This window comes from Buteo buteo, chromosome 16 (assembly GCF_964188355.1).
Source record: "Buteo buteo chromosome 16, bButBut1.hap1.1, whole genome shotgun sequence".
NCBI lineage: Eukaryota > Metazoa > Chordata > Aves > Accipitriformes > Accipitridae > Buteo > Buteo buteo.
Genome location: NC_134186.1, coordinates 28,677,862 through 28,693,239, shown reverse-complemented (window position 1 = coordinate 28,693,239; position 15,378 = coordinate 28,677,862). Strand labels below are relative to the sequence as shown.

Sequence of the window (15,378 nt, the reverse complement as noted above, 5' to 3'; positions counted from 1 at the left end):
GTTAACTGACTGACAGTTATAAAGAAAGGTACTTTACTGTAAGCCTACCTCATGTTCATGTCTCTTTCAGGGTACACTAGCTTGTAAAACTCATCCAGCATTGTCAGTTCCTCCTCTGTCAGCACTGGTACCCCATTTGATCCTTGTTTCAAGTCGTTGCGCACTTCGTCATCACCCAACTTGTCCAAAATAAACTGTAGCTCTAAGACAGTCTTTAAACGCTTCTGCTCAGCCTCTTCTCGCATCAGTTGCTCCCTGCGAGCTGTCTTTTTAATTGTTTTCTGGATCTGTTTAAAATAAAAAGATATTTAAAATTGCTTAAACTTCGATTCCGTAGTGAACTCGGGGGGGCGGGGGGGGGAGGGGGGATAAATTTGAAGTGTCTTTTATTGATAAATAGAGGTGGATGTTGGTGTTGAACTGCCACTTATCAATCTAACATTACAGCAGAATAATCTGTGAAAGTTGAAGAATATCTTTTAAGCAGTCAAAAGCCTGCAAATTAAGACAAACTTTAAAATCAATGCCACAAACCTTCGATCATACTGGATCTTGATCATATTCTTGCATGAAATCTGTACTCCTCTACATGACTTAGAAGCAGTTCAGTCAAGTAACTGCAGTTACCACGTCTAAAGCTTTAGACATGAATGTGTTATTTGAAACAAGCCCAGCTTGCTATTATCTGCTTCCTTTATGATCACTTCCTAAGTGATTTTGATCCAGATGGAAGTGGCAAAAATGTACAAAATTAAGTACCTTTTAAACAAACATTGTGTCTACTTACAACTTCTGGCTTCTGTAACTCAAGGACTTACAGCAATTAGAAAAGGCAGAGAAGGGCAACTCAACTGATTAAGGGGACAAAGCAGTTGCCTATGAGTCGAGCCTAAATCTTAGGTTCTTCAATTTGGAGGAGTAAGGGTGATCCGGATTTTTCATAAAGGCCATGAAGGCCAGCAGATACCATGAACAGAGTGGTTATTCACCATATCCCACGATAGTAGGAGGCATTCATTCAAACTACTAGGAGATCAGCTTAAAACAGAAGAAGAAAAGTACTCTTGTTGCTTACATATCATGGGAGGGAACTCATGGGATTTAAACAAATTCTTGGACATGAAGTCCACAGACATGACACCAAAGGGAACAGGAATGCATCTACTCTCTTAACATTCTCAGTTTGAGAATCACAGATGCTGGAAGGGAATGGATGACAGATGATCATCAGCCTTTACTCTGCTTAGTGCCTTCTACAACTGCTGTCATAATACTGGACTAAATGCATCACTAGTCTGTACCTACAGGACGTTTCTTCCGTTCTTATTCTTAATCCAAGCATCTAGAATCCAAAATTCAGCTTGCTCACTTTGTAACAATACAAATCTTTAATCTTCTCTTTCAAAAAATGTAACTCATGACAGTAACTTTCTCCTTCTGAAGCATCTAAACTTCTTTTTAAAAATCATAGACAATATCTTAAAATCAACTATATGAGAACTTCAATCAGGAAAAACTGCAACCAAGTTTGAAAGCAGAGCACCAATTTATTGCTCCTGGATTCACTCGCTTCTTTTAGCAGTCAGCTGACCAGGGAAACATTTCAGGACAAACTTGTCCAAAAAAGAAAAGTTCTTTATTACTAACATTCTATAAACATACAGGGCACCCTGATACAAGAAAAGCAAAGAAACAGCTTGGCTTAGAGGTCTACAAATTTACAACCACATCAAATGTAGAAAGCAGTTTATAATGTGAGGATGCTGATGCCCTTCAAATTATCATAGTCTGTTCACAAACTAAATACACTCGTTAGACCAGTCTGCTGCACTAACATCGACTACACAATGAGTTCTACCAATGTTACTGCTCTTTCCGTAAGTCATTAACTCTAACTGTATTACTGCATGTAGAATAATCCAATTCTGTTGAATAGGCTACCCTTTCAGCTTGCCCCAGAATTAATTCTTCCTTGCAATGATAATGCAAAGGTCTAAAGCATGTCTTTTTGTTTGCAGCTCTTGGCACAAGAAATAAAGCAAAGCTGTTCATATAACTGGAATTCTCTATTAGAGTTTTAGAACTTATTCTTGATTACACTGTTATTTTACATCTTTGGTCAAACACCGACCCAAAATATCACCTGTTTTACTAGTATTCAGTTAACTTATCCCTTACAAAAATAGTATTAATCTTGCCTCGTACTGTAGTTTCAGACTGTATTTGCAATTAACAAGACAGCAAGAATCTTGAAAAAGGAGCTGCAATGCTTTCAGTTGCTGAGACTTTATACCCTTTGGTAATATAAAGAAATTAAACCCTTCAGCAACTTGCCAAAGAGAGAAGCAAGCCTATGAAATCCATTTCTTTTAAGAAAACGTTACTATTAGCAATAAGTGGCTATCTATAATGTTGCATGACAGGCCTGTTTTGTGATCACATTGTTTTCCAACAGTTCTGTTTTGTCAGAAAATTACCATGTTATTTTTGTTCCCATACATTTATGCAGTTAATCAGAAAAATCTTCTAAGAATATTCTTCAGAAATCCTGACACAAAGCAGTACACAAAGTACAAGAAAACAGCCAAACATACAAGAAATCATGGCCATTTTATCCCTGTAAAGAGAGGTGACTACTGCATCTAGTATCAGTGAAAAAGAGTTTAAAGCTTAAGTGTTTGGATAGCCCACATTGCACTGCTTGCTCTTTACTTACGTCTTGGCTCAGAGCCATAAAACTCCTCTGCAGTTCTTTAGCAAATTCCAGATTATTTGTCACTTCCTGGTATTTTGAAACTGCATCCTTAAAAAAAAAACCAAACACCACAAAAGTAAACCATCACAAATAAAAAAAAAAAATACATACTTCCCACAAACAAATTCCCACATTTTTAGTTCCTGAGTAAGACACAGCATCCCTGAATGGGACTGCAACAACGTTAAGTCAAATTTTGATTTGCACTGGCCAAAATATTGGAAAGGCTTGCATGTGTCTTTAGGGCCTCTAGTTTCTTAGATAAATACATTAAAGTAAATGTATATTTATGCTCACGTAAATGACATACTAGTTTCATGTTCGGCTTTAGCCAGTTTCTGACAAAAACTAACTGGCAGGCCAGGGGAATGAGGGAGAAGAGTAATCTGGCAACTCAAAACTGCTCAAGAGATAAAGGTTTGAGAAGCAATTCAGTTATCCTGAGTCAGAGCCAAAATCAAAACGCTATATAGAGCATAATGCTCCCTTCTCCAGAAATCTTTATTATTAGCTGTTTTCTTAAATCTAATATTCTGATTTGCACCAAAGCAATCCAAACTCCTTAACCCACTTTGCAGTACTGAGAAATTACAGAGAATCAGATCATCAGGAGGAAAAAAAAAAACCCAACAAACAGCCAAGACATTTACACTCCTGCTGTGACAAAATTAATAATAGGTATGTTCTTGGTAAGAACAATTGAGCCAAAGAAAAAGTAAGGTCCTACTTTCTTTGAAAAACAAGGAATATGAACTGTAATTGCTTTTTTTTTTCCTTAAGAATTTCCATTTGTGATACAGTGAACTAAGAAATTTATACACATATTGCATATTCCACATATACATTAGCTGATTTACAAAATTTTACATTTTTAGCTGATTTGTAGAAGCAGAAGACGCAAGTGAAAATAACAAATATTTTCAGCATTTCTCCAACCAAAAAGGATTTTATCTTTATGAAGTGTGGTAGCCAGGCTGTGGTATTCATAAACTCAATCACGAGCTTCCCTCCTCAATAGGAAATTTCAGTTATCCACCCTGCTCATCAAACAGAAAACTTATCATGGTTTATTTTCACAATATGCCATTCAAAAATAAAAATACACAGATCATTTGTATTTCAGTTGGCACAGAAGAACCAAAGTGAAGCCTAGACAGATAAAAAGATCACATGGACCAAGAGAAGCAGCTAATTCTTCTAATTGTGAACAGCTGCAATAGTTGCAGGGTACATTTTTTTCCTTCACTTTTTTCAATGTTAAAAATCATCAACAAAACATTGTTGATTACTGAGCATCTGGTAATCTCTAAGTATCAATATGCATGTTTGCATCATACAACTGAATTTAATTTGACACTTGCTTTATATTTACTAGAACTGGAAAACTGCTGCTTAGTGAAGCTCTACAATAGCTTACTTTAAGAACCAGGCCCAACAAGGAGAGAGGCAGCATACATAAAGTCCAGTTTATCTAGAGCATCACCATCTGCTGCACTGATAGCTGTGATATACACATGAACGTAGCTTATTTTCAGAGCCCTTGGTCTAGGCTACATCTCTAACTAGACTGTACAATATTTACAAGCTACCACCAAGTGACTAAGCTCCTTAAGTTCTCCCTGGGCACATTTTCTGCAAAGAAAAGGATGATGTCCAAAGAACTTCAAAGGCATCATTTAGTTCTTTCAAGTCTTAGGTTATAATGTATGCCAATTTTCACCACATCTTATTTACAACCTAACCTCAACAAGCATAAAGCATTACAACATGTTCCTCTACCCATTCTTTCAGTTTTTGATTAACAGAAAAATTGAGATGTTCTAGGGAATAAAAAAAATTAGGCCAAGTCAGAGCTCAGAAAAATCTAGCTTTTAACAAGGGGAAAGGAGAAGTGAAACTCATCCCTCCCTTCCCCACCAAGATCACAAAGCAATTTAACTGAAATCTGTTTAGGTTTTTTTTTTTCTTTTTACCAGTTGATCTTGATTCAGACGTTCTCCCTTGTTCATTCGTTCCTGGTAATCATCAAGTTTGCTCTGAAAAGAAAGAAAAATGCTATAATGAAGAGCCAAAATCAGGTTACTGCTTTTTTCTACTTGTGCTAACAAAATTAGGTACTAATATTACAGTGTAAACAGACTGTAACACATTACACAAACATGCAAATGTCATGTAGAAATAGTACCTGAAAAAACTTGTGTTCTGGGTTAAAAAAATATAAATACTTCCCTAAGAAACAAATATTTTAACCTTGTTTATTTGGCTATCACAATACATCTTCATAACTAGTCTAATTTCTGAGGACATACACGTTCCTCCTAATGGGGAAAGCGCTCTCAATGCACATTTCCTTCAGTCCAAACAGAGCGCTGAATTCAGTTCTGAGTCAGAGCTTATTACCACTTTATCACTACAATACCAAAAACATGACGGCAAAAACACCACTGTCAATACTATTAAGATTCAGAACTGTAATTCTTTGTAGTTGCATCAGTTAAGATAGTTTTAAAGAATTTAAAAGTTTCCAATCCTTTGCACAAGAATGCCCACCAACACATTTCATATTAAAGCTCTAAAATATTTTTGTTCAAGAGCATTAAGATTTCTTTTTCATGGGGAGAAACTGAAAAAGGAATCATTAGGTTAATCTTCACCAGGATCAGTTCTCTAATCTGCTTAAACTACAAAACCATGCAAAACACTGACGTTGGCCAAAAGCAGGTAAAACTTATGCATGCCCAAGTGACAAAGATTCTACAGGCTAAGTTAGAAAGAATCTTAGAAAGGAAGCAAAGTCTGTAAGAATAACATACCTAACTATTAAACTCTAAGTTTTCACCATTTCTGTATTATCAAATGATTCTATTTTTTATGAAATTTGCCTTATCTTATGTAAAGAAAGCTATTAAAATGAATCCTTAACAATTATCTTCCCAATCTAGCATAACAACAAATTGAAAAGGAAAGCAAACAGAAATATTTCATTTTTAAGGTAAAATAATTAAAACCGTGATGCAACCATTGTTTCAGAGTTTGTATTTGCCACTGAGCGACAGGGGGGTTTTGTTGTTGTTGTTCTTTGGTTTTTTCCTATTTTTGTTTGAGGACATTTCAGTTAAAAATATTTTACTGATATTTTTCTAGCTAATTCAACTTCCATGCTCAATCTCAGACCTTTTGGAAAGATCAAAGTCTGTGAAACAGTTTAACAAGAAAGCTCCTCTTACAACGTATTTGATGCCCAGCATCACTTACTGAAACACATAACCACCCTTATGAGACTTGGTCCTTTTGATGTCACCTAGCAACAACAGTTTATTTATTTAGAAATCCTACAGATTAGATATAACACTTAACTACTTCATCTTTCAGTGTATGAGAGCTAGTAATGGCCTAGGCAAAGTCAAACAAGAATTTCCCAAGCACCAAAAGTGTATTACTGGGCGTTTCATGCTGGGGACAGACACTAGCAGGGTAATAGCTGTAAAATGCAGCAGCCAAAGTTCATAATGTGTCAAAAAAAAAAAAAACAGCCCCAAAGTGCATTTGGCATATTGGAAATCCACCACAACAGGAAATAAGGTCATTTTACTCTTCCACATACTAATTTTAGAATAGATGATGACATGACTGGACAATCACAGAAGTAGTTTTCATGATCTAAGAGATCGTAGCTGAGCTGTGAAGTAAAAAGGGACGGTAAAGAGCTCAAACACTGCAATGCCCCAGTGCAAAGCCAGCCAGGTTAACCGACACCTTCCCTGCTTAAGGTAGCTTAAATCCTACAACGAACTGGCTTTGCAGACAAAGAAATTTTTAAAAGTTCCTACTTGAGCAAGTCACTTGCTCCCATGCTGCAGATTACAATTCCCTTGGTCACACTGATGCAATTGTTTGTGAAGCTGCACAGTAAACAGCCTGCTAATACGAGCCAGTTTAAACAGTTTCTACAGAAATGCATTAAAAAAAATCCCAATGATTTCTGTGATCCAGTTTCCAACACAAACCCATAAACAACAACAACAGTAAAACCAACAGGATAGAACACCAAATTCTAGAACACTACTTAGGTCAACCTCGTTGAAGAAAACATATATTGCAAAATTATGCTGCAAAACACTCAATATAATCCATTTTAGTGGCTAAGGGAGGGAAGAAACAAAAATAGCCTAAATAACTACAATTTTTTCTGCATACTTTTTCCATGCATCCTTACTTCAGCATGGTTGGTATCTTCAGATCAAGTATATTGCAATAACATATTCAAACAGCGCATAAGTTTTTCCTTAAATGGTCAAATATTCTTAGGTCTAATGTCAATGCTTTGTTCATTTTTTATTCAGCAGTTTATCAATTAAAAAAAACAAAGCGCAATATGTCTATTTCTAATCATTAGGAATAGAATAAAAGTTAATTCTCTTTGATTTTTCTTCCTTAAAAACCTTTGTATCAGAAAGGTAAAAGCAAAAGAAGGAAAGCCCTTTCAGCTGCAATGCAGAGGACAAGCAAATGTGTATTTAGTTATATGTTATCACAAAGATTTCAAATGCCAAGTAAGCATTTTTCTATCATCCCAAAGACACAGCAAGATCCAAATGCTGCATTACATAAAAATATTAAGGAAGCAAAATGCTTTCTTTTTAATCTGTACTATCAACTAACAGCAATCTAAGCAGCATTAGTGCTGTAAAATAACTGCAGTAAATTCCTGCTTAGCAACCCACTGCAGTGTCTGCAAGAAGTAAAGATTTTCTTGATTTTACTCCTCCTTACACAACTTCATCCTCACTCAGCATGGATATACATCTTGAAGCATAAAAGCTAAACCAGCAGAAAAAAAAAAGAAAAAAAAAATCAAGTGGCAAACCAAGCACATAAATTGTCTATTAAGCAGCGCATGAGTCAGCAGACCCCAGTTCTGCAGATAGCAAGCCACTGTGCTTCAGCTCTTTTTCCACTGAGATACCTGAAGTATTTTGGAGTTCCCTAGGAGGAAAGCACTACATATAGGCTACTGCAGGGCTGGAGTGGGATGTGTGTGTGGCAGGGGGAAGGTGGTGGTGTTCACTGCTTAAGTATGCCCTAGATTTTTATTTTAATAGGAATCCAAAATTGAGTTACTTTATTACGGTTAACACTCACACTCAAGTTCTCATTACCTCCTCTGAATTGCCTCAACACGTCATCCTGAAGTGAAACATAAAAATAAAAATAAAAAAAAAAAAACAACAAAAAAAGTGCAGTTACATGATATTAGCTTCAAAAACAATACTGGTCTTAAAAATGCCTGACCACTCAGCTGTGCTGTTACAGTCATTTACAGTGCTACGGTATAAACTGGATCATTGGAATGATCCGATTAAAAATAACCCTTAATAAAGGGGGCCAAGAGCAGGAGAGGAGGGAGGCACTATATTTAACCAGATAATTTCAATGGTATGGTTCATACCAGTTACAGCCGCTCAAGTGTCTATGACAAGGTGGAAGGGGAGAAGGCAACCTCTTCCACCAGCCGAGGTAAACATTTTCTAATGCACACTTCACTACAAAGAAAAGATGGAGGGGACTATTGCAAGTTTGTTTTCCGAGATACCTAAAAAACTGCATGTATTTTTCTAACAGCATTAAGCAATTAAGATAACCCAAAATTTAAAATAGCTGCCTAATACATTTTGCACTGAAGCAAAAGAAAGGCCAAGCTACGAAACACGAGTTTGTTAACCTGTTTTACATTTGTACATTGTAATTTATCTGCCCTCCACCATCATCTCCACATTCATTCACCAGTTTAACTTCTCAGCAAAAGACTGCCCAGAAATGACTAAAAAAATAAAAGTCTTCCCATTTCCTCAGAAAAATAGGCAGAAAAAAATCAAGAAGGTAAAAACACTTAAACTGTATCAGTTTAATGAAACGTGGAAGTTCAGAACCTCCCTAAAACTGCCACAGTTCTCACATTCACTGTCTGGGTACACACCTAACAAGAAGCTGTTTCAGTCCTGAGTTATAACCAAGAAGCTGTAATGAAGTATTAACATCAATACTCAGAACACAAACACTTACAGGTTTTCTGTTTAAACTGAATTTATTTTTGAAATAACTGTTGTAAATATTCTTTTTTCCCCAAAGTCTGGTAGGTAAGTTTGACAGTTTAGGAAAAAATATCTCCACGCTGTATTAGTTTTGAGTGAGTGACAAAAACACACCAATTCTGAGACTGCAGTCTCACGATCAGCTTACCCCAGAGGACACTGATCACAAAAGGGGTATTCTCCTGCTCACCACACGTTCTTGACCCTTCCCACCCACCAACAACGACAGCCATATGGCCAGACTGACAGCTGGGTCAGCAGCCTGATCCAACCAAACACATACAGAGATACAGATACAAGAATGGCTAGGAGCTGGACCCGCTCCTTCCCAAAGCAACGCAGAACTGATGAATATGTGCAATCGTCAAACTATAAACCTCTTCAACTCTGATGAATTGACTACAAAGAAAAAAAGAAATTGTTTCTTCAGTAACCAGAATTAAGTTAAGCCACAGATGAGTGCAACTCCTAAAAGTTTTGGTGGCTGCATATATATGTTCTCTTTCCAAATCGCCATACAGTATTTCCTATAGAAACACTATGATCTACAGGCAAGTTGACTACACTGCAAGAGACCTAGATTTTGTTCTACACATCATTTATGTTCAAAATTAGTCACTTTTACAACAGCAAGTGAATTCTAGAACACAAACTGGGTTCTAGAACACAAACTGGGCTTTCCCAACACATTCTGTGTATCTTTTTCTTCTGAAAGAAATTGAAAAACATCAACAAAACATCAAAGCAGCATCTGAGAAACCAGAAAATCTTTCACAGCTTGTAGGACTCATCGTGTATCTAGTTACAGAACTTGCTATGAGAAATAATCCCTATGCTACATAAAACAGTTAGAACAAAGCAAGCTGAAAACAGAAAGTACCAACCACCAGATAATTTCATAGATACACCTGCTTGGGTTTTAAGAGATGAAGCTTAGTTATCCAAAACTGCTATCAGAGAGGTTTCAAAGACAGATTCAAGCTTTTAATACACAGTTGCAAATGAATTTTACCATTTCTTGGTTTCAAAATCACGTTTAATGTCCAAAGATAAATTTGAAACCAAGCTTCACAAGGAGAACTCTGGAGACACTCAGAAGCCTTCAACATCCAAGTGACCCAAATAATGGTGCAAAAGCACTTAAGAGTGCTGCTACTGACAGGCAACTTGAAGCGTGGCGCTTCCCTGCTATCATTAGCTGCACCTACAAGAACAGAAAACTGATCTCAGCTTTTACTACAGGTTTGTAATTGTTTCCTATGGGAAATCCAACATCTTTTGTTGAACCAAGTCAGATCAACTTGAAATATACATCTACTGTTCCAGTGAAAATTCTGGAGTAATAATGAGAGGCACTTTTTAAGTATTCATTTTTCAACCCAGTCAGGATTACACTTATTCGGAAATTCAGAGACAGGCTGATAAAGCAACAGCATCTTAAGTTACCAGCTACAGCTAAAGTGTGCCATCTTTTTAACTGTATACACCAAGCTCAAGTCATGTCAAGTAGTTTAAGCTAACATGCTTACTTTGTATTTACAGTTGCTCAAGAATAATCTTTGTGATCACATGCCCACATCTTAAACCATGTGTTAGCAAATGAGATATTTTGTCCCTCTGAGAGAACGTTTGGGTTTTAAATCTGTTTTTACATAGCTTATGCTACATTACACAAGTTGAAAGCAGAAATACTTTTGTTTTTTTCATTTGTCATTGTATCAAGACACGAGTTTGATCTACATTCAATTGGCTTAATTTGGAAAGGTTTTTCCCTCTTAAAAAAAAAAAAAAACAACAAAAAAACAGAAGGGGCAGGGGAAGAAAAAAAATGCAGGTCTTACTGAAGTATTTTCTCCTAGGGAACCTGGCTGGAGACCTGGTAGGATTCTAACCTCAGACACCTAACAAAAACCTAGAGCAGTTCATGCAACTTTTAAATTAACTAAGTTTGTCAACATATACTCAAATTGCACATCTGATGGTCTTGTAGAGAAAATACCCCCTGCCATGCACATACCAATAACTACTCACCTAAGAACAGAGGAAGAAAACAGGATAGCATTCCTATCATTTCCAAATATGAAGAGTAGAACACAAACATTTTCAGACCATGTTTTCACATAGATTCATGAACAGCAATTCCATTTATCCTGTTCCTTTTAACACAAGTCATAATCATTCTTTCAAATAATGAGGTCACTTTTAGGAGGAGAAAATGGAAACATAACTAATAATCTAGTATTTCTAGTTTATACAGAAACTTTCAAAATAGTACAGAACTAAGTTATAAAGACTATGATTTGAAATTGTGTACTGTATTTTGATGGTCACACCATTTTATCCTCAGAGTTTAGAAGGAAACATGACACTAAATGATTTACTTCAAAATTTCTGATTTATTCATAAAGAGCGACCTTTCCTCAATTAAAAGCTGCCCATACCATTGAAAACCTAAGATGGTACCTTTTACAGAGCAATTATTTTTCAACTTTCAAAAGCATGTGTCTAAGTCAAGTATATTTTTGTATTTGTTCTCAAATACAAAGCTCTCAAAATCATCTCTACTGGCCTTCATTATCAGCTGCCGACAAAGAAAGGATTAAATGCTCAACAAGCATAAGTTTTCAGTGAGATTTACTGGGCTTTTCACCCACTCCCGCCTGTGCAGTATCCAGTAAGATTTTACTTTCTGGGTTGTTAATAAAAAAAAAAATCTCATCAAAAGATTCAAAACAAAGGAAAGTGAATGAATTTGTGTACTTCAGTAAACTTATCAAGTAATAATATAAAAAAACGGATGCCCATGTGTACAATAAGCTTTGCTTTCAGGGCCCTAAGCATGCAATGTTCTCTTTATTAAAGAAAGTTGATTAACTAAAGAACTATTGATTCCCCCACCAAGGGAGAGGCTCAAGCCCACAAATTAGTAATTCTGCTTTAATACACCAAGAACAATATCTCATGACTTCTATAGCGTTTACATGAGAGTCCTACTTCAGCACGTTTCAGAACTTCTTCAGCCCATTAAGACTTAGGGAAAACTTTGAACTTTGATTTATCTGTGTGAAAGCACACCTAGCCTTTCTTTTTCAAGATCTAGCCTTTGCCTTTTCTTTTTTAAGCCCTCACTGCCTAGCACAGACTACCCTAAAAAGAGATACGCTACATAATTTTAATGGAAGATCTTTCAACAGAAGCCACTTCCAGGAAAAAGGCCCTTCATCCCCTGTATTCACTTGCTATGACACCATAGTTATAAAAAGTAGCAACAGCACCCACAGATACACAACAACAACAAAAACAAAACAAAAAACCTAGGGCCTTCATGAGAACAGTAGCACCAATTTTCACTCTCTTCTGCCAAAATAGCTTCCCACATGTCATTCTAACTTAAAATACTATGAAAGTTGACCGAAAGTCCATTCAAATAGAATGGCTAAGCCAAGTGTAAATTAGGCGTAAATTGTTTATTTAAAAGACAAATAAAAACTCTACTAGAAAGGGATGTGGACCTGCACACCAGTTAAGAGCGTGCTTATCCTCTTTATTACTTCAAAGTACAGAATGGATCAGAAGAATGTTCACCTGCTAATTTTAGTTTTTAAAATATGCATTTTGAACATCATAGAAAAATATTTTTAGAGGATTTTTGTGTATGTTATATACAATAATCATTTCAAAACATTTTACTGTACTGAAACAACTAGAGATGTACAGAAAGATCTGCATTCTTTCTCAAGTTGACAACCAGTGTTCTTGTAGGCACACACATTCATACGTATTAATGGCAAGTTTAAGACAGACATCTTGTCCTAGCTATACGTAACAGTATTCTGCCAAGGATCAAGAAAAGATCCTCCAATTCTAAAACTTATCTAAAAGCTCTGGGCTTGCTGCTTTTTGTCATTTCATTTTTAAAAACCAGGAAAATCCCACAGCCATTTTTCAAGTAGGAAACTACACTTTGCACATATTTACAGGTAAAGCACAGCTTGTTTCATTTGCAACTCCCCTGTACAGACTGATTTACAGCTTGTATTTCCACCTTCTACAAATACAGAATACCAGTCTAGACTACTATATGATCTAAAGGGCTAGTTAAAAAGAAATAATGTAAGAGTAATTGTGCCTCTCTACTTCGAAGAGGAGAAACAGATTCAGGGCTTCGACGCAGGCATGAAATTATTTTTTTAGTATTCCCTAATTTTAGGTTGGTATTACAGTGTTTTGAAGCAAGTCTTTAGGCTACACGTTATGTTCGTATTTTTCTGATGGACACTTCACGCCCTGTAGGCTGGAAAGCCCTCTGAGGCTCATTTAATCTAGCAACACCGAGCGGGTGCCACATAAACCGTAAGCAACCACAACACCCTTTTCCTCTTCTGTCACAACTCGACCCATCCAAGGACCACGGATTTAGTAGCTGCTCTTTCTAAAAATAACTTCTTAAAGGCCGCTTCCAGCTGACCTCAGGCTCCCAGAGGGGTGAGCTTAGGGCGATGAAAAACGAGAGACGAAAAAAAAAAAAAAATTAAAAAAAATCCCTGGGTGGGGTGGCCGGCGGTCCCCCGGCTTTGTGCAGATTGCTCGCACAATGCAGTTCCGTCGGAGAGGCTGAGGCTGCCTCCGCCGCCGCCATGTTAGCTCCCGCTTCCATGTGCACGGCCTCCGAGGGGAGCCCGGCCCGCCGCAGTCCTTCCCCCGCAGCTCAACCGCTCCGGGGCGAGGAGGGGGAACGCGGGAAGACGACTGAGCGGGGGAGGGTTGTGGAAAGAGGGAAATAGGGGGGGCCATTCCCTGAGGAGAGCGGGGCTGGGCAAGGCCCCGCCGAGGGAAACAAAAGGCGGAAGGGAGGGGGATGGGAGCCGCGCCGCCGAGGGGGCTCGCCGGGAGCGAGGAGGGGGATCGCGGCCCGAGGGGCTGGGGTGAGGGGGGGGCGGCAGCCACGACCCCTCCGGCCTCTGCCCTCCGCCGCTAACGGGAATGGGGAGGGGGGGGAGCCGCGCCCGGCTGGCTGCTGAGGCCGCGGGAGAGGGCGGCCGAGGGAAAGGGCCGGGGGACCCCCGAAAGGGGAAAGGGGGAAAAGGCCGGGAGAGAGGCGCTCGCCCTTCTGGAACCTTCCAGCGGGCGGCCCCTGGGGGCGACGCCGGGAACAACCCGCGGAGACCGTAGGTTCCCTCGCCCACAGGGACCAGGAGGGGACGGCTGAGGGGACGGCGGGGCCGCCGTCTCGCCGGTAGAAGGAAGAGGAAGGGAAAATAAGGACGGGGCGGTTCAACGTCCCTTGAGACGGCGCGACGCCGGGGGGCAAGGCTCGCCAAAAAGCGGGGGCTGCCCGGGCTGAGGAGAGTGGGCGACCGAGGGGCCCGGGGCCGGGCGGGGGGGGGAGTGAGGGAGGGTGGCCGGTCAGCCCGCGGCCGCAGGGGACAGGAGAGCACCTTTTTCTTCTCCAGGTTGCGCAGCTTTTTGTCGATCACTCCCAGGATCTGCTTCATGGCCTCGGTTTGCACCGAGGTGATGCTGCCACCCGATGCTTGCTGCGGGGCGGCCGCCGCCGCCGCTGCTGCCGCCGCCGCCGCTGGGGTAGTTTCACCACCCGGGCCCGCTTTCCCGCTGCTGTTCGCCATAGTGCTGTTGGTAGCCGAGGGCATCTCTGTGTTGTGAAGAGAAGGAGAGAGGAAAAGAGGAGAGAGCGAGGGCGCGTTACGGGGGAACGGGCCGCCGGAGGGGACACGCGGGAGGGCGGGCGGGCGCGCACACGGCGGCTTCCCCACGCCCAGGAGCGCGCGGGGGCGCGGGCGCGCGAGCCGCACCTGCCGGCGCGCGCGCCCCCACCCCCTTTTTTTCCTTCCCAGCGAATTGACGCGGCGGGGGGGGGGGGCTGTATCACGTGACCGCGCAGCCGCCGGCCCCGGCCAACGGTCATTTCCCCGAGTTCGACCGTTCCCTATCGCCGCCCCCCTCCCTCCCCCTCCGCCGGTGACCGGAGGGCCTCGCCACTCTCCTCACCGTGTGCGACCCGGGGGAGGGGGGAATGTGTGTGTGTAGGGGGGAACTCAGCGCGCCGCGGTCTCGCTGTAGGAATGGCCGCCTCAACCGACGCCGCCCGCGCTGCTCCTGCTCCCTCCGCTCCGCGCTTACTGAGGGGAGAGAGAGAGCGGGGGCGCGCACGCCAGCACGTAAAGGCGAGGCGGCCCCGGGAGCGAGCGGCGCGGGGGTCCTCACCCCTTTGAGGGTGGCCGCGGAGAACGCCTTTATAGCGACGCGGGCCTTTCCCAGGCGGAGGAGGCGTTTCCCGCTCGGCGGCGCCGTCGTCTTTCTGGCGGGTCCTTCAGGCAGCGCGGCGGGCACCTAAGCGCCAGACACAATAGGTAGGCGGGGCGCCTTGCCTCACGTTCCCGCCCGCCGCCGCGGCCCCGCAGCTCCGCACTGAGCCGGGACCCTCCGTGGGGCCGGTTCTCCTCACAACCCAGCTCCTACCCCGCCCGCCCGGCACTGGGTAGTGCCGCCCGTTGAAACAACCGGCGGCGT

General features: G+C 41.0%; 1 protein-coding gene across 3 annotated transcripts in view; it reads right to left on the bottom strand.

Annotated features, from left to right (window-relative positions):
- CAPRIN1 (cell cycle associated protein 1) overlaps window positions 1-15,034 on the bottom strand; it is a 35,855-nt gene extending 20,821 nt beyond the window's left edge. Inside the window, exons 1-5 of one of the 3 annotated variants that reach the window (XM_075048312.1) lie at window positions 14,857-15,034; window positions 14,286-14,500; window positions 4,729-4,791; window positions 2,717-2,803; window positions 49-287 (exon numbers count right to left, since the gene is read on the bottom strand). In XM_075048312.1, the coding sequence (XP_074904413.1) occupies window positions 49-287; window positions 2,717-2,803; window positions 4,729-4,791; window positions 14,286-14,498 (602 nt within the window). In that variant the 5' untranslated portion in view covers window positions 14,499-14,500; window positions 14,857-15,034. Of the gene's footprint in view, window positions 1-48; window positions 288-2,716; window positions 2,804-4,728; window positions 4,792-14,285; window positions 14,621-14,856 lie in introns of those variants that run through there. The other 2 variants (XM_075048314.1, XM_075048313.1) reach the window with 2 other exon arrangements.
- Window positions 15,035-15,378: the final 344 nt, after the last annotated feature.